Source organism: Micropterus salmoides, unplaced genomic scaffold (assembly GCF_014851395.1).
Source record: "Micropterus salmoides isolate LMB-PRFRI ecotype aquatic unplaced genomic scaffold, ASM1485139v1 Ms_hic_scaffold_18, whole genome shotgun sequence".
NCBI lineage: Eukaryota > Metazoa > Chordata > Actinopteri > Centrarchiformes > Centrarchidae > Micropterus > Micropterus salmoides.
The window spans coordinates 22,933,437-22,953,737 of record NW_024040928.1 but is presented as its reverse complement, the minus strand read 5'-3'; the positions used below and the strand labels follow the sequence as shown (position 1 = coordinate 22,953,737).

At 38.5% G+C, this 20,301-nt stretch overlaps 1 protein-coding gene and 1 pseudogene across 2 annotated transcripts; one reads left to right on the top strand and one right to left on the bottom strand.

The window, feature by feature from the left end:
* Positions 1 to 14,368, bottom strand: part of LOC119909484 — a 47,278-nt pseudogene extending 32,910 nt beyond the window's left edge.
* Positions 14,369 to 15,201: 833 nt separating this feature from the next.
* LOC119908679 (sterile alpha motif domain-containing protein 12-like) lies at positions 15,202 to 20,225 on the top strand. 2 transcript variants are annotated; one of them, XM_038726506.1, is made up of 4 exons: positions 15,202 to 15,330; positions 18,659 to 18,783; positions 18,926 to 19,066; positions 19,451 to 20,225. In XM_038726506.1, the coding sequence occupies exons 2-4, from the start codon at positions 18,663 to 18,665 to the stop codon at positions 19,465 to 19,467; spliced, it is 279 nt and encodes a 92-aa protein (XP_038582434.1). In that variant the 5' UTR covers positions 15,202 to 15,330; positions 18,659 to 18,662; the 3' UTR covers positions 19,468 to 20,225. The 2 variants fall into 2 exon arrangements, with proteins under 2 accessions (XP_038582434.1, XP_038582435.1); XM_038726507.1 differs by having other exon boundaries at positions 15,250 to 15,341.
* The last annotated feature ends 76 nt before the right edge of the window (positions 20,226 to 20,301 follow it).

Here is a 20,301-nt window from a genome sequence, read left to right as displayed (position 1 = left end):
TGAACATTACGTCGCGGCAGTTGTGTGTGTCATCGCTATGACAACAAGCTACGTACGATCTCTGGGTACTATCTGCAATGGAAAACGGAGCAGGGCCGAGTAGAGTCGAGTCTATCGATTTGCGCTATGGTAGCATTTTTTGGCAAGGCAGCATAGATCGTCAGAACACCGGCAACAGTTCAACGTTTAGTCCTAAAAGACGATGCAACTCCGACTCTGTCTGAGCCTGGAAATTCACAATCACAACCTGTAAGTATGCTTTATTGGTTGTGAATTATATTTAAAATAAACAACTTATACCATCTGCTAGGTTACGGTCGCAGTCTGAAGCGACTTTGATTTGGATCACACTAATTTGTTTCTTGTGACCCACCCTCTGCTTCTGATTGGCTAGTAGTCCTTACCTGGGAACTGCGCATGTGCAACTCCCAACAAAGATTTTGTACAATAAGATGCATCACTCTGTAGCTCAAGAGCTGAGCGTACAACACACAGGGTGACAAGAGGAGCTGCAGCAATGTGCAGTATGAGAAAAACACGGTGTTTTTTGAAAATTAAACCATGTAAACCTGTTCTGGTACAACCCCTAATTAAGATTTTGAAACTGAAAATGAGCATAATACCACCTCTTTAAAGTTAGTTATGTTCAGTGGCCAACAATGCTTTGGACCAACTTGCTGCATCACCTGACAGTTCCAACAACAAATGTTTGCAATTGTAAACACGGTTATATAAAGTAAAGGTGAAGGTGTAGGTGGGCTTTGCCTTTTCCTTCCCAGTTGGTAGAAACAGGTTGAGTGTGTGCTAGCAGCAGCATACATACTGTCTATATGCAGAGGACAAAGTCACACACACACACACCCACCACCAACCACCCCTTATCTCCACCTGTATGTGGTACAAGGCAATACCAGTATGTAATGCATATACTGTACATCTTCATCAACCTAGAACTATTTCCTCAAACTACTGCTGTAAAAGTCTGCTGATTCAGTTTGCTTACAGTTTGCTCACAGTAAGGATACCATAAGGCTTAAAATGCAAAATCCAGTCAACCAACTGATTGTGATTTAATCACAAAATCCCACTTCCTGTACTTTTCTAGCAGTCAACTGGTCAAAACCAGTTTACTGTCTTCAGTAAAAGATGGTGAATGCTGAAAGCTGAACCCTCACAGACTGCATAAACCAAATTATCACAGCCTTGATCTCCTAGAAAATCAATTGTGATGCCAACTCATGAATCAGACTAAAAGGTGGTGCTGTTTATTTGTCACCCTGAGAAGTGCTTGTTTAAAACAGTCTGTATAATGAAATCCTGTGCAGATTGAAACCTGGCACTCTCACACACATAGCAGTGCGTAAGGGGAGTTCATGAACCATGGAGTTCAAAGACGCCAGCCACCGTCACGCTTTATCTCTTCTCTGCCTTTTATGTGGCTCTCTAAATAAAAGGTCAAGCTTGTCACGCTTCCAAAATGCTGTGACATACTAACCTTCACATGTGAGTGTCAGGTTTAAACCTGTCACACATGTGCAGAGCTCTGCGTTAGCACCAGGAAGGACACAGGTCAATCAGGTGCTGCACTTGGAAAACTGATTTCAAGATTAGAAAAATCTCAGAGGACCGAGTGAAGTGGCATTAAATAGATACAGATATCAGAGCTACGTTTGAAATTTGACAAACATTATATTACAAACTTTTCAACAGATATAGCTGTAAAATTGTCAAGTGAATAAAAGTCTATAAAATCACCAGCAGAACTTTATATTACTGGAGTTTTGGTGATGTTTCAAATATAGTATATTCATTGTGTGTGTTTGTGTGTGTTCATTGTCAGTGCTAAACGAGAACAGACAGCTTAAAAGGGGAGTAAGGTTTCAGACCACATCCCAGAGTGTTGCCATCGAATAACTAAGTGGGTTTTTGTGGTGCGCGTGTGTGCATGTGTGTGTGTGCGCGTGTCCTTCATTACAATTCAACCTTGAGGAATGGCTGATGTCATCTCCATAACAGAGCTCAGAGCAAAAGGTGAACACCGTGCTCTCTTTCTCTATGTGTACAGTAAAGTAAACAGCATGACTTTTGCTTACTCTCTATTTTCTTTTATTTCTTTTCTTTCAGACTGAAGCTGGACTAGTGATGAAGGAAAGTCATGTAGAAGAGGTGAATGGTAGTTTGAATACAGCTGATGTATTCACACTGTATGAACTACCCTGTCTACTGTGTGTGATATAAACAGTATTCTACTTGATCAAAACATTAAGAATAAAACCACAACATGTTATATTGTCTTCATGACTTAGCTCAACTTGGGCAAAGGAATCAGAAAACGTTTGGCAGCACCTCCTCCATCATTGCTGGGGATACAACCACTGATTTCTGTGTAGGCACTTTCTGTGCAATACTTGCATGATGATGTGGAGCTCCTTTTGCAGATGCTGCATATATGTTGATGGTTCACCTCATGTAATTTTATGAAATATAGTTTTCTGTAGTGTTATTGTTTTGTACAACTTAAATACTGTGAACGTACAGTGGGTTGTAATTCATTATTTTCATTACCAGCAAACATTAAACGGAAGGCAATATGCGGAAGAAGGTCAAGATCCACAAATATGAACACAAAGTTTTCATAATAATGTATGTTAACTGACAGTGTTTTAAAAATAATTTCAGCTCCAGAAACTGTTTTGAACAAATCAAAAAGATTTTTGCAACCTATAAACAAAATTTATTTATTTTATTTAAGTTTTGTCCTAACTTTTTGTATGTCGTGATAAATGTTTGTTGGGCCCCTAAAAGCATCCAAACGTGGTAAAATAATTAATTTTTAATATTTTCAGTGATCCCCAAACACCACAATTTCCAATGGGGATCAAAAAAGTGTTTTAAGATCATCAAAGACATACAGTTCACAGAGAAATAAGTCATCTGCTCCTCAAATAACAACACGGTTAAATCCACTCACACACATCCTACCTGCCAGGCAGAGTCCGAAGATAGTGAGCAGAACCAGGATGTACAGGGAAATGATTGCGTACTTGATGGCTGAGAGGGAGTTCAGGTGACTGCAGCACTGATCCTGCTTCCTGCGACGCTTACTAGAACCTGAAAAAAGGTGAAAAATTAAATTAGGACTGGACTCAGGAGAAAAGTCCAGCAAGAGGTGGAGATATTTACAACATATTGTTTATTTAGATGTGTACACACACACATAAACACACACACACACACACACACACACACACACACAGCCAGGTTTTCTGAAATAAAACAGCAAAAGGAATTTGGCTTTTAGAATAAACAGTGTTTATTAATGTTTTTTGAAGATTTGTCTTCTACTAAACGAAACCATTCCTCTAAAAGTGAATCTGTGGATGAGATAGTACATTTAAGATGAGATGGCGTTCAAGAGGAGTTTGAAAACAACAAAGGTCATGTTTTCCAGGTATTTGCACACTCACCTAGGAGCTATAATTCATGTCACCACTCAACACTCATTTCAGTGTCAAACAGATGTTGGAGAATTAGAAAAAACAGCCCCACAACACGGTCTTTAGTAGATGTAGCTATGGAATGGATACATCATGCTAACTCAGAAGCAAAAAAGACTGAATCTAAAGTTTAGCCTACAGGAAAAATGTCAGCACAGTTTGAATGCTTCCTACTGTAAAATGTAGAAAACATGTGTACAAGTGACATAAACGTGAGATTTATTATTTATTAATTCTTAACATTTTTCAAACAATATGTTCACTTTTACAAGATGTATAGGTTTGATGGGTCTGATGAGTTTAGCAAATGTATCTAGGGTAAATGTCCCCAAATCCACTAAACAAAGAAGGCTGGCATGCAATATAGCATTTGGAAATAGCTACCATGCATTCGAAGTGTAAGTCATGAAAGGGGCTTTTTCGAACGTAACCCTAAATCCTACAAAATAATTTCATTAGCTAATAAATATGCTAACATTTGGCCTTGGAGGAAATGCTAAGTTATTAATGCAACGTAGCCAGACATGCTAATGTTAGAAAGTAACACTACAACAAACAGACAAACTAATATTTAATCCATTCCTTAAACTTTGATCTTGTCATTATGGTTTAAAATAGGCAAAAAAAGACCTTCAAAATGCTTTAGTTAGCGAGTATTTGCTACTTTAAATGTAAATACTGATTCTGCAGCGCAACCTCCTAACAACATGGTTTCATTTGGACCATGACAATCTGTCAGTGGACACTGGTGGATTGTTACTGATGCACGCATGCACACGCACACGCACATGCACACGCGCGCGCGCACAAACACACACACACACACACACACACACACACCCTCTCTATGATGAAGAACACACACTCCTCCAGCGTAAGACAAACACAGCTGGCTCAGATGTGTGTGTCAAATGGTTGGAATGTATAGAAACAGAGATTGCACTCAAAGCTAGTCTGACTCTTAAATTGAACTCATGCTGAACTTCAAAACAAATATTAAAGAGACAAACAACCACACATACAAACACCTTCATAAAAACTTAGACAGGAAAATAAATCCCGCATTCTGGAGCTTAAGGGGGGAAATGATCACATCGTTTTCTGTGTAAGACATGCATGAAAAGTTTAAAGGACTTTAAACAGTTCAGCATTTCTTTTAAAAGGCTTGTTTGCTGTTGTTCCAAGAACTGGATGGGAAGATCAATTCAATACCACTCTTATTTCTAAAGCTAGAGCAGGGAGGTGATTAATTTAGCATAAAAGACTGGAAGTGGACATTGTGATAGTTTTTTTGCCAAGACGTAGCTTGTAAATCACACAACTGTCATTTTACTGTTCTTGTTCAGATTAAACAAACACATTAAGAAGTGCTGGTAGGCTAAGGTTTGAACTTTGGACAGCCAGGCTAGCTGTTTCCCCCTGCTTCCACTCTTTGTACTAAACTAGGCTAATCGCCTCCTTACTTCAGCTTCATACTTAATGCACAGACACAAAATCGATCTTCGCTTCTAACTCTTGTGAAAGTGAATAAGCATATTTCCCACAATTTTCGAGCACTTGTATTGGCTGTTATTTTCAATTAATTGATTAACGTTTACCCTATAAAATGTAAGAAACCATATATAAGCCCAACAATTTCTTCATTATCAAAATATTTGTCATTTAATTTTCGGTTGATATATTATTTTACTAATTGTTTGTGTGTGTCCATTTCCTGAGAGTTTTGTTACACTGTACTGTACTTAAAACGGCTACTTTATAAAGCTTGATATGTTGTGTAATAAATTTATACTGTTGCATAAAACCCGACCAATGCTGGATTTCACAGAAAAGCAGCACAGCAAAAATGCATCCTGCTGAAAATAAGACGATAAAACTGATGATGATGATGTTTAGTGAGCTTTTCCAAATGACGTTAGAGAGACAGAAGTTCAATATTCATTCATCAAGACACTGGAAACATGTTCGGAAATTACATTATTGCACTGCTGTATGTTCTCTCTGGATCATGTCTGTCTGCTGACGGCGTTGTCAACATACTGTTTAGACTACGAATTTAATAAGCAGATTAGACGGGGATTAGCAAACTTGGAGGCTTCTTTTATTAGTAAACTTGGAGGTGCAAAAATACATTTCTGTTTATTTCCAGTCAGTTACTGGCAATGTCTGCGTATTTGGCAGTTTATGGTGAAATTAGTGACTTTAAAAGGACAGGGCGTTGTTCCTTTTACTGTAACAAATACATATGGTGTACATAAGTGTCACAAATTCCATTAAAAGGCTGGGAAGTCACTCTGTGATTGGTAGATGACATGATTACATGTGTGAGCACAGCTCACCGTTTCCCCCCCAAAAAACAGAAAATGCTCTAAAAGGCACAAATGTATGTGTGTAGATTTTAAACATTAACATATCATTGTTAAATTAATTGTAATGTGCTGTTATAATTCATATACACAAGTCAGACTCATAATGCACTGTGGCCCTGTAGTTGTGTGAATCATGAGATCACAATCTCATAGAAATCTCTGGACTGCTTAGTTTATAGTCTTTTCTACTACACCCCAATAAAATAAACTAAGAAATGGCTGGCAATATCTTGTCTAATTGAACGAGGTGTGAAAATGTTCTAGGATTTGTGAGGCCATTGTCCACTTTCTATTAAAATGTCAACAAATACTCCAGTTAATGTTCAGTTAAGACTTTCCCACCAAACTTGCAGAGCCGTGGGTCGAAACCTGAGAACACCACGGGGTCAACTGTGGATGTGTTGCAGCTGCACCTGTACACACACATGCAGATGTTGCTCCTGGACATTCCTGGCTTTCATAGACGACCATCAGCGAGAGGAGAGAGACTGCCAAGCGATGACAGCATTGCTTCTTCTTGTGTGTGTGTGCGTTGGTGTACTTGACTGAGTCTGTATTGGTTGTAAGTGTGTGTGGCCGTTTCTGTGCTCACGAACATATGGTTCTGCAGAAAGTCCCTTTCTGAAAATCACTCATGCTGTGTGATGATCTGCATCTAAGTCATGTTAGACTTCTGTACCTACACACACAGCCCGCGCACACACACACACACACACACACACGCACACACACACACTGTAGCTTTTTAAATCTCAGTTTGCAATGCAACAAATCTGTAGTTTTACTTAGAGGTGCTCCGATCACGATTTTTTGGGCCGATCACCTATTGCTGAAAGCAGCATCGGCCGATACCGATCACTGATCACTGGGTCTATTTGGAGCCTTTTTTTTAATCATGTAGCATTATACAGTATACAGTATACAGTATATTTATTTAATTGGTCCTAAAAACAATGTATTAAGTGTTAAAGTTAACAGATGATAAAGTATCATGAAATGACAACTGTTTATTTTATAGCCAGGAAACATGGGCAACAAATTCCGCTCAATCTGTGTTAGAGACTTAAACTATAGCAGCCTTTGCCTGGTTACTATGAACATCTTACAGCTTAACAAATATAGCTTTCCTGTGGAATAAACTACAAAAACAGAACAAACAGCATCTTTATAAATTTACTACAACCATAAAAACTGCAACAAAAAAGGCTGTAGCCAAAATATTTAGGAGATAAAGGAACACAGACATCATGAGTCGATGATAAACTCTGAAGTAGCTGCTTTTTGTTCTGGAAAGCTCAGGCAGGTTCTGTGGGCTTTAGGGGGGAGAGAGAGGAGTGGAGAGACAAGCAGAGAAGGGCTACAGAGAGGAGTTATAACTGCCTTCAATGAGATTTGAAAATAAGTAAATAAATAAAAAATAGGCTACAATGTAAATTCCATATTATACAGTCAATTATTAATATTACATAGGCTACTATATTCATTAGAATTTCATATGGTTTGCCATTAGTAGGCTATAGGCCCTATATCATTTCAGTGGATTGTTTTCATTTTTAATTTACATGCTACCACCGACTTTACCAGAGGAGAGAATAGCAAACACTTTAAATACGGCCAGAAGGTTTTTTATTTGACTTTATAAAGGTTAAAAATATGGGAGATTTACGGGGAAAACGGTTGGGTTGACATGAGAGGAGTAGAGAGAGGAGTGGGGTAATGTGAGGCTACATCCACACTGCTATGTTTTTAAAACAGTTTTATAACGAAAATGATCTTCTCCGTCCACAGCAGCGTTTTAGCACCGTATCAGAGTTGATCACTGTCTATATTTTAGAACGACTGAAAACACTCATCTAGTGGCCGTTCAGGTAGCTACACTGGGCATGCGCGTGCCAGTGTAAACATGAAGCAGATGGTCTACTCTGCAGTAGCAGACGATGAGCAAAAGAAGAAAGTAATACAGACCAAGAACCAGGCACAAATAAAGAATTTTTACCCACTTGAAGGGATTCTGGTGCTTAACTGAACTGTTAATTTTTCAAATGTTTCTATTACCAGAAGAATTCAGAGCTGTTCATGTCATACTTAAAATACCATGGTCAGTTTCTCATTGCAGCAGGACATATTTTGAGTGCATGCAGATTTAGGGTGTACTCACACTAGGCCCGGTTGCCTTGTACTATGCCCAGGCATGGCGCGGAGCGATCACACTGGTCAAATGAACCAGACTTTGGGGGTGCTCGGACACAGTATGGATCGTCTAGTGTGAGTATGCCCTTAAATCCAGGTAAAATCTTCTTCTTTGAAACAACCATATTTTGGGTGAAACTCTCAAGTCTTGTGTTCAGCTCAGTGTTTCCAGCTTCCAACTATTAAACTCTCCCAAGTCTCAACTCCCCTCCTTACCTTCATCACACAGGTTGAGTTTGGACAAGTTGTGTCCATCATAGGCCTCTTCATACATAGAGCCGTTTTCTCTCTCTTCATATGTACTCAGATACATGGCCTTGTTCTCCATCTCCACTTGGCTGAAAAGAAAAGACACACACAGTACGATCCACTGAATTAGTTATACATTGCAAGACACTGTCGTCTATCCTCAACCAACTCAAATCTTTTACTGCTTGCTCTTTCACAAAAGGTACATATGACAAATAAAAGAAAAAAATAGTACATGGTTGGAAGAACTAACAAATGTAGATGCTTGCATGGTTTGGGTCTTCTAGTTCCCTTAGAGTAAATCAATAAAAATGTATCATCCTATTATAAAACATTTCAATCCTGATGGGAATAGTTTCTTCCAGGATCTTCCTGAATTGTTTGAGGAATATAAAAATGATGTGAATGACATGACAATAGCTGGATCTCAACCCTAATCTTTTGGATGAATGGCATTCAATATCACCAGTACAGGTCTGGAGATTTGGAGAAACTGAGATGAAAAACTGTCTCTCTCTCTCTCTCTCTCTCTCTCTCACACACACAGTCCAAGGCAAACATACAGAAGGAAATCCTTGCGGTAGGAGGATTGTGGCTGTCTCTAGACCAGTATTATGTGATTCGTTTCTCTCTTGGACTGAGGTTGTGTTTTTGCCCCATGTTTGCTTTCAAGAAGAATATTCTAAAAAGAAAGCTATGAATGAATGTGCATAAAACTTTGTGAAAACGTCTGTCATGGGCTAAGAAAGAACTGATCGACCTTTCATTTCACCCTAGCCATGAGGATATGTGTGGAAGTGGCTGCTGTTTTTTTTCATAGTGTTGCATCAGAAGAGGTAAACATGTCATTATTAGCCCAGTCAAACAACATTAAAGGGCCCATTTACACAACCTAACTGCTCTGCCAGTATTTCCAAAACATGGCACAGTGTTTGAGCATCAGCCCAAATGGAAATGGTTACTCAACAAATATAGAGCTGATAGATAATTGGCTGAAATGATGCATCCATATTTTAACATATCCATTTTCCACTGTTTAGCTGGGTTGCAGTGGCAGCAGAATAAGCAAAGTAGTGCACATGTCCTTCCTCATAAACATGTCCTCCAGCCCTTCCTGTTGGATCCTGAGGTGTTTCCAGGCCAGAGTGTTCTGTTCAGATGCCCCCCCAAAAACTAACTGGCTTCTTTCAACACAAATGAACAGTGGTTATAACCTGAACTCCTCATCCTGTCAATCAAAGTGAGCATAGATTTCCTGCACCATAGGTGAGGATTGTGCTGTACTCATATTTAATGGGAGAGATGGTAAAGTTGGGAACGATTTTCATGTTAACTTGCAATTTTTACACCGTCATAAAACTCAAGATGGTTGTGTGATTGCAGTGCAGGTCATGTAAGGGTTAAAAATACTGTGCATTGACAATATAACACTATATCCATTGAATTTGGGTTTAATTACCTTGAATTCTGGACTTTTCTGGATGTGAAGCCTCCATGTTTATTTATTTAAAGCTCTTCTCTATTATTAAACACCAAGTCAGATATATGCAAGCTTCCCAGTTGTAATTATGACTTTAATGTGTTGCTATTTATAAGTTGGAAACTAGTTATTTTAAACATAGCATTAGAACACAGATGATGATAAATCATTTCCCATAAGTGTAGTATAATGACCAAATCACTACAGAACTGGCACAAATGTTTCAGTTGATCTCCTATTCCCTTGTACCCTCACTTTTGAAGAAGATCCAAATACAGCTAGAATGTGGCAAGAATACGAATACAAATAGCTTAAGTCCCATTGCAGGTGGAGCCATGAAAATGTGTCACTCTCTTAGGGCTTCATTTATAAAAGTGTAGTCTTGAAATAATTTCCTGCAGTTTGCTTACATTTGACTCATAAAAAATTTGCTCCAGAACCGTAACTGTATCTTTAGCGGCTGTGATGTATGCATCCCAAGTATTTAACTACATGTGAATTATGAGAGGTGAGAGATGTGGTTATGGCAGGATTTCAACATGTCCTCCTTTCAAACCCATTGGCCCAATCGGCACATAAATCTAACGAAAACATTTCCTGGGAAAGGAAAATCTTTCAGTAGCCACTTATCATCAGAAGAAGTAATTCCATCTTGTCATCTTGTGACAATGTCATCCAGCAGGTGCAGCTATTGGTGAGCTACTGCAGATCTCGTATGTAATCTATATTGGCATAACTCATTTTTTTATTAAAAGCACATTGAATTTCACATTTGATGAAGACTTTGAATGAATGATTCACAATCAGTTGCTCCCTAGATGAACAACCTTCAGTGCTTTTTGGGGAGATTGAGTTTGTCAAGTCACATTACATCGCAGCCCTGCACCAGACTATTTACTCTGAGCTGAGCACATTTGCTCTTCTAGTTTGGGTTTCTAGTTTCCCACGCCACACGTGATGTTAAACAAATATGGTGGGCGTATGGATAAAGTGATAGAGAACACAGAACAAATAGATAAGACTAGTGACTGGGGAGAGGCTGTGTCAGACATAGACATCTCTGAAGTATAAAATTAAATTTGCTGCAGTTAGGAGTCAATAGGTGTCTAAGTCCCACAAGCTCCAGACGCAGATCTGTGAGTGTTTGACAAAGTCGTTAAAAAGCGCTCAGTCTGGACTTTCTCATTAAGAAGGAGATGGAGGAGTCAGGTTGACATTTAGACTGAGGCAGGGCAGGAACCATTAGGGCTGCTAGGAGATCCAAGTAAACTCGTGGTACACTCCTGCATGTGTTTGTGTATGTGACTGTGTCTACAGAGTGTGTGTTTTTCTGTGTGAGGGGAGGTTAGTGCATGAGGTGAGTTATCCTCTGATTACAGTTTTGTGGGATTAAACAGTTTATCTCACATTGAGTTGGTCTTTGTTAGTCAGAGCCAGAGGATGGTGGGAAAGCAGAGGGTCACCAGTCTCTCTGTGCTAGCTATCTCTGCAACTATGAACAATAATATAATAAATAACACAACACAGTGAATATGCAGTGTATGTGTCAGATTTAAAGGGCCAGATGATACAAACTGCCTGTACATTACAGCAGCACTGACCATAAGTGTCAAAAGAAAACTATTGCTTACACTCAACCCTAAACATTCACACCTAGTGTAAGGAGCATAAACACAGAAGTCACAACCTTTGACAAAATGTACTCTACCTTGATGACTTTCTTTCAGTATTTTCTCTCCATCCAGGTTTGCATCTGATCTGATTAAACAGCTGAGAGAGATTAAATCCGGTGATTTAATGTGACTGAACTATTGTGGAAAGTGGATTTTCACTTCATTCATCCCTCAAATGACTGGAGGCTTTGCATCTTGGAGCTCCATCCAATCACTACAAACAGTTCAAGATGCAGCATGACAACAAGCCAAAAAGATGCCGGCTGTGTGCACTTATATCTTATGAACCATTTGACGCACAAATGTAGTCAAGTGTTAATATTATTCTGTCCACTTGAATGTGCTGGACCTCCACATTAGCATGTTTTCACTTTAAGGACAGTCCAGATTAATAGGAAAGAAATATGTAAAATAGTTCACACAGAATTATCCCTTAAAGCTTCACTAATCCATATTATTATATGTAGCTTTTATAGTATAACAATTATAACTAAATGAATGCTAATGTTTCTGCTGCATGTTTAAATAGGCAACTGTTTGCAAATATGTTGGCCATTTCAAATTTCTGAGGCAATAATATGTCCACTAACCCCCAAGTGGCCAAAAAATCAATTAATACAGCTTTACTGAAAACGTAATTTCCCTGGACATTATGCAAATTTGCAAGCTCACTTAAAAAGGTACCAATTGGCAAAGACAGCATAGTTTTTTTTCAGCCATTACTGAGGAAATAGCTCGATCTTTGCTTGATCTTGAACTTTATTGATTAAAGGTGGGGTGTGATTCTGAAGACATCCAATTCCATGACAAATAACACGACGACACAGCAGGTAGTGTAACTGACGTTAGCTAAGTTGTGGGTTAGCAAACTGTCGCTGAAGTTGCTGCTGTGAAGACAACATGGCAGCTGCAACTCTACTGCTACTAAAGCTAACATCACAACAACAGCATGTCTTTGCTAACTAGAAAGTAAGCTGAATGTCCGTGGGCAAGTCATTTTACATTACCTGACAAACAAATCATTGCTGGAATGGCTGGAATACTGTTATGAGCCATGTTTGTTCTGCTTGTTTCTCATTTATAACTATGAACAAACTGACAGTGAGCAGACCTTGAGGGTAGCTACTAAAGTTTGTCATCATCATTATGTGGAGCAAATATAAAACACAAACTGCTATAAATATTTTGAAGCCACTTCTGAAATATAATCTCTTTGGTGGAACAGCATCACATCTTGTTTTGCTGTTTATTTGGTGATCTGTACTGTGACCATGGTGGAGCTAGTTTTAACATCTTTATATGCAGTTAACAAGTTTAGTCAAGTGGTTCCCAAACTAGGGGTCGGGCATCCCCAAAAGGTCACATTAATGGGGGGAGGAAGGAAGAAGAAAGAAACAAAGTTCTGATACATACACACACACATCTATCTATGTGTGTGTGTGTGTGTGTGTGTGTGTGTATATATAAAAATGTGTATATATTTAGATTTTCCATAATCTTTACTTTTTTGTGAAACATTGGATAATTTTTCCTTTTTGAGCATGAAACAGTTGTTTGGAAGAAACCATGTGAGAAATTCAGAGAGGAAATGTCTCTTTGGAGGAACTGCTGACAACTCATAGACATCTGAAACGTGACAAGGAGCCCCAACCAGACACTGCTTCTCTGTAAGAGGTCACAAGACAAAAAGGTTGGGAACCACTAGTTTAATCTTTAATGGATTGTATTTTATAAATGCATGGTGTGTGTTTTTCAATGTAAAATCATAATCTGAAAGGTAACCTGAAACAGCCTATGTCCAATTAGATTTAGAGGAGTAGAAGTATAAAGTAGCATAAAATGGAAATACTTAAAGTAAATAAGTTACTTTCCACCACATGTGTGGTCTCAGTGCCATGGTCATTGGTGATTTAACAGAGCAAGTGGCATAATGTCATTTAAAAAAAGTTAGTGCATGCCTGATGTGCAATTATGTAATTGTTTCCTTAATATATTAGAATTAGTAGGAGCACTTGAGAACACATGCTCTCTGTAAACACAGGCAATCATCCCATATCATTGCTCAATCATCCATGTGCAACAGTAACCCATTTTCCTCGGTTAATTAAAGGCAGAAATACTTCACCCATGACCGCTGAAACACAAAGCAACAATTTTCTGCAGATGAGTACCATTGAATCTGCATTTCCTGCCTTGCTCTAAAACATAATCTGCAGTAAATCAGCTTTGTAGCCATGCAACCAAACTGCAATAAATATTTAATATGTGTCAGCAAGTTTGTCACCTTAAAAGTTCAAAGTGTGGCAAACATGGAACCAACAATAAATCATGTGGTGATTTTAGAGTGCTGCAGCCTTTTTCAGATGCTGAACAAATTCCATTAACCTCTCTAACACTCAACACATAGGGGCATTAATCACTAATCTAAGCTTTGGCCAAGTCACTACCAAACATTATTTAGTACAAAATTCAACTACTTTTGAATAGAAGGCATCCCCAGTGTATATTTTACATAATATAAAGGAATGACAGGTGCCACACAGTCCACTGAGGTTTAAAACAGGTGCAGTCACTGCAAAACCAAGAGGATTTCAAGTATTTTAATTTTGCTGTCAGATTATGTTAGACCTGTAATAATATGCCAAACTGACGTAAAGTAAGAAACAAAAGTCATTCTCTCTCTCTCACCTTGTCTGCTGTCAATTGGAAATAAAAATTACAGCTCCACGTTTCTCATAATTCCCCTCAAAAAGTTGCGTTTTGACGCTGTAACTCCAGGCTTTCTCCTTTCGGCATCTGTCAGTGTCATTCAAAATTGCATTCAATTAAACGGAGTAGAGTGAAATACTGCACCATGCACGCACTCTCCCTCTCAGAGACAGTCAGCAGCACTGCAGAGGAGAACACGCTCAGACATGAGGGGTAATATACCCACAACATCATCATGTGACCATCACAAACCTCCAGCTGAAGTTTGCGCTGCATGCCGGGCAGCTGGTCCAAAGCTGAGAGAAGTGAAGAAAGTTTGCTCCACCTGCTGTACGCTTACGCCCTCTGTTGGGTGTAGATGGCTACTGGACTCATTTGAACTGATATTGTTTTAAACTCATTAACACAGAAACAGAAAACAGGTCAAGAAACAAATAAACACAGAACAGAGGTGTCTTTGGCTTTTACTTATAGCTCTACACCTAATTAGATGATGCATTCATTAACCCCTCGTAAACTCAGCAATCGACTGACTCAAAACAAGTTGTAAACACGACCTTATTCTAGTCAGTGTACTTTCCACTGGGGACGCTGGGACATGTCCCCACCACTCTTTAAACTGGCTGATTTTGTCCCCATCACTTATTAAAAGCAATTGTTAAAATGTTCTGAAAAATAGTTTGCAACAAAAAAATGTTAAACAACAAATGAAAATACTCTGAGAAAGGTATATTTGCACACTAAGAAAACATGCAATGCCATGTAAATATAAAAGAAACATATGTGCATTGTCCAAAAAAAAGTAAATTAAGCTAAAAAAAAAAACAAACAAACTACTGAATACTGCATTATATTCTGTTATATTTTTAGCTGTCACCTGAATTTTGTGTTTCCCTATAAGATGTCAACAAGATGTAGCATGGTCAATAGTTGAGGAATGTAGGACAATTATGCGTATACCACAGACATCCCAATTTTTCTTACAGCAAGTGAAGGCATCGCGAATAACTGTCCAACGGGAGTGCGGGAGAAGGGCGTATCGAGCGCGCGCCCGCTTGGTGGGTGGAGCCGGGAAAAGGAATGTACCTAAAGTAACGCTTCAACAGGTAACAGGCACGGGTCGCCATTAATATTTTATCCACATCAAACGGACCAGGGCGGAGGTAAATATAAAGTATGACCGAACAAAACCCTTCATAAAGTTTCTGAAGATGTCAGTGTGTTATGTGCACTCAGTGATACAGCCTACAGTCTGTTATGAATGTTTGATGTGTTTGCAGGGTTAGCCTACTGTAAAACTTCTGGGTGGACTGCTTGTCTTCTTTTGTCAGCTGGACAACACGTCAAACTCTATTCAGAATTTTGATATTTTTACTTGGCATATTTTACCTGAACAGGTACACATCTGTAAAGCACATAAAATATGTTTAAGAGAAACTGCTTCAATTCGGCAGCGACCAGCCTACAAGACCACACCTTATTTAGTCAATATTTACAACCAGGGTGTCTGTTTCTTATGGGTTTTTACATCAGAACACACTATTGAGCACAGCCTTTCACAGTGTGCCTGTAAGGCAATACAGTTTTAGATTGAAGTGATGCATGATGAATGTATAAAATGTTTTTACAACAGAACACATTCTTAGAAAAGGGAAAGAAAATTGCATCATGCCAAGTGGAGAAAAGCTGCAGATTGGAGAGCAGAAGTTTCTGTGAACCAATTCTTAAGAAAGTTAAACTTAAACATAAACGTAAATTTAAAGCTTGAGGAAGAGATGAGGTAATTCTGCAAGGCACCACAAGATGGTAGGATTGGGATGCATGAAGGTGACTACAACCTGCTTAAACTTAAACATGTCCTGTTTTAACATTAGAGTTTGTTTTTTAAAGTTACACTATGTATGAAAATGTTCAGCTATTTCCTTGTGGGATGTAAATTGGTCACAATTGGGGTTGGATTCTGAACCTAAATACTTCTTTTAATACCATGTGTCTCTGATTTTAGATTTTATTTTATTTAGGCAAAGTTATATGGCTGCTTGTGTTTAGACAATGTTTAACATTTTAGAAGTTTGGCATCTTTTTTAAAATAAAAAGTGGGGTTTTGTAGGTAACATGTTTACATTCCTCAACTAAGGTATCAAAAAAGCATTGTTTTGCAATCAACACTGGAATGAAGGCATAGTACAGAAAGACATCTAATTATACCCATTACTATACAAGAGAAATAATGGGTAATGCTCTCCCACTGCTTGCAATCCAAAGACCCCTGGTGGGATGACAGGATATCAAAACTCGAGTCACATTCAGGGAAGAAGAGAAATAAACATCAACAACACCAGACACAATTTATTTTCCTTTCTGTGACCACTCCTCAGAACTGTACTTACAATGTGGTTTCCCTTGTTGTATATGAAATCAAATTGTAAACTCCCTCACATTCACTCCAGCTCTAGCTACCATGAAGCTCAATAAAATTGTCAATCTAGAGGGAAAAGGTGACAGCAGGAACAGATAAAACGAGAAGTGAATTTTTGCACCAAGTGGAAGAGGAGACGTCACTTAAAGCACTTCTGTTAAGAAGTGCTTTATTCTGTTCAGCTGTTAAATGTGTTTAATATAGAAATACATCCATATGACTTAAGTTGTAAACATTAGTTATTAAGTTACAGTTACACACAGTAGAGAGTCAGTAGAGAATCAGTAAGTGGTACAAAATACCTATTTCACACCCTGCTTGTTACAGTATATTACTTTTGTTTACTGGTCCCGGTTCACTTTTAAATGGGTAGTGTGCATGGAAATGAAATTGTTCAGGGCAAATAAGACACGCTGTGTATATACAGTCTCTTTATTTCCCTGCAGATATAGACCCCGTGGGGCCCAGTTTGAGAGTCATATTGTTTAAGAAATGCTGTCCTAAGGCATAAAACCAACAGCTCACTTTGACTCTGAAGGGAAGTCTCCTCTGTGTCTTTGCCCCGGTGTAAAGGTCTTCACTGTCTGTATGTCAATTACTCCTCTGGGACCTCGTTACAGCCCTGGCCAATCACGCACCCCCCTTAATTAACACAGGATATTACATTCTTGTATTTATAACCCAATAACTAGACTGGCCAGCTGAAAAGGTCACATCAACAGTTTAGCAGTTTCCGCCTTATAGCAGTGCAGCCCAAGAGGATATGGCTGGGAGGAGAGCCAAATGAACCGGAGGCATAGAAACAACTAAAACAGCAGAACTTTTTTGACCTCAGACTGTCGCAGTTGGTTGGATTCACCTTGCTGTTATGTTCAGCTCTGAGGAATCCCTCAACCATGCTCAGCTATGCTGCTAGCACCATGTTCAGGACGTTTTTGAAAGAATCCCTGTAAAATAGGCTTATACTGAGTAAGACGGTGACACCACATGAGAAGGAAATGTAATCCAAAGCATCAAATGTAAGAGAAAATTGCATTTCCTCACCTTTGCGGGTCTATCACAGACACCAGTGTCCTCAGCTAATGTGCCCGAGGCAAAATTTCCCGCTGCAGAGAGACATCGGCACGTTCGCTGAATCTCTCTGCTCAAATTCTGGTGTGGTTAACTTTAATAATCACGTTAATTCACGTTTATTATCAACACAATGCTGTTTGTCCCCAGTGAAGTAACCTATAACAAGCTTTTCTTCTTTCTGTTCAGAGCATTTGGTTGTCATATTGGGTTTTTACAAGTAGTGCTGAAACAATTCAATTAATCCCTTGACAGAAAATAAATAACTAATAAGCAAATAATAATTTATCAAGCACAATAAGCCTAAAACATTTTTTTTGTTCAGATGTTTTATATTATTTTAAAGTGAATACATTTGTATTAAAGATGACACCTTGGGTTTTGTGTTATTGACTATTTTTTTAGGTATTTCTTTTGAGTAAACTATCCATTAACTCAAAAAGTTTTTGACAGGTTAATTGATAAGTAAAATAACACTTTATTGTAGCGGAACACACAACAATTGCTGAGCTATTAAGTTTTATTTTCATTGAAAAATATGAGCAGTAGAAAACATATCCAGGAACCTACAGTAAGTACCGTCCAAGTATTGTTCTAATGAGGTACTCTTGGCAACACTCATGCTGCCTTGAAGCACTCCTGCAAGTATAGTAGGTTAAAGTTGAATCACAAAGCCGGTCTATGATCTATGATGGATGTTTACAAAATACAGTTTGTGTAATAATTTTACTGTATGCCTCCTTTTTCCCTTCCAAATAACCTGTCTGGTTGTCTGACTGTCATGTTCCTTGCCCTACTTGAGTTAGTCAAATGGTCATACCCATGAAAATAAGATCCATTTTCTCATAATCCAAACTTTTGACCTAATGAGTGAGCACTTACACAAGGGCAAACAATTTAAACTAATACAATATTTAATATGTTTCACCCCAGAATAAATGTTTTTGTGCTCTCAACTTTTCTGGTTTTGCCCTTTCAGTGTGTTTCTTATGCGGTTGCAGGGTGATGGGCCTGTCAAAACGAGTGTCATTGTGGTCAGTGGAAGAAGTGCTGGAGTGGGTGCAGGCTCAGCACCCAGCCCACATGGGCACGCTCCAAAAAGCCATAATTAAACACGCTATATCAGGTACAATTCATGCTTTATTGGCACGCATGTTAGGTGAGAAGGCCCATACATCTTTTTGAGGTTTCAGCACCCCTGATTCACACTCAATACACACCCAATTTGTAAACGAATAAATACTCACATATGCACGCCTGTCTTCCAGGCCGTGCATTGCTGAGATTAAAAGATCATCACCTGGAGCTTCTCGGGTTGGAGGCTGAGGAACAGCAGCAGGAAATCTTGCAGGGCCTCCTGCTTCTCAGAGTTCAAGAAGAAATCAATGAACTCAATGACATCTGCTCTGGTGAGAATGCCAAATGACTTTATCTTCAGGGTGTAGCTGAGCATCTAGTAGTTGTAGAAATAAGATGGTGTTTTTTTTAACACTGTATTCAAAAGAATAAATAATATTTTATTTATTTATTTATTGGTGGTTGTAGTGTAGAACCAACATTCCCATGCGTGGGAAGTCCCAGGAAATCAGACATGGATACACAGGATATTAATGTTTTACTGGCTATTTCATCTCACAGTCGAAAGTACACATTTTATTTTCAACCAGACTCAGGAATATATTAGATGTTGCGAACCAAATTTAGACAAGGCTCAGGAACAAAATTTTAACGTGTCCAGTGAGATAAACTAGCTGGTAACTTATATTTAACTTGTTCTTTTTTCTGCTTTTCAGAGTGTTTTTCTACATAACTGAAAGTACACAGAAGAAATTCAGCTCACTTTTTTATTTTCTATCCATTCATTCATCCATGTGAAGGAGGGAGAAAAGTGGGAGTGCTGGAAATAACAAGGAAAGGTGAAAGACAAATCAATGAGGAATGAAGAGAGAAAGAAACCCATTTCCTGTGTGAAATGTGACCTGTGCAGAAGGATGAGATTAGTTTTTGTCTGAGTATCTTTTTCTGATGCCTTCTGTCCATTAGTCTCTGTCTTTTGTCTTTCTCTGTTGTGGGTTTGCATCCCATCAGTGTATTATGCAGCGTAGCTTTAGGGAAGGCAATGCCGGGTTGTCTGTTGATCCATCTCTCTAAGTCAGTATCTAAACAGATACTGGATGAGTTGTAATGAGGTGGTGGTGCTGTTTAATGCTAATTAGCAAATGTTAGCATTCCAACATGCTAAAATAAGATAGGAACATGGTAAACATTATACCTGCTAAATATCAACTCAACATTGTCAATGTGCACATATTGCCATATTAGCATTAGCATTTAGCTTAAAGCACCACTGAACAGCCTGGCAAAGCTGTAGACTCTTTTTTGTAAAGTGAATATTGAACAGGGTTACAGAAAAATCCTCAACTTTTCTGGACTGGATGCTGTTTTGTTTTTGATACATGTTGTCTAATGTGATAAAGGTGAATCCTGTTTTAACTAGCTGGAGGAATTAGAATTTATGAATGTCCTTCGTGCATGTGGTCCTAAAACATTTTTTATATAATGTCATATTTCCTTATATGTGTATTATAGGTATCAGTACCACTGCACATTTTTATTATGTAAAAAAAGGTCATGTCTATTTCTA

Coding starts and splice junctions, on each gene's coding strand:
- LOC119908679 (XM_038726506.1), top strand. CDS start 18,663: ATGGGCCTGTCAAAACGAGTGTCATTGTGGTCAGTGGAAGAAGTGCTG. Junction 18,784..18,925: donor AATTAAACACGCTATATCAG/GTACAATTCATG, acceptor CCTGTCTTCCAG/GCCGTGCATTGCTGAGATTA.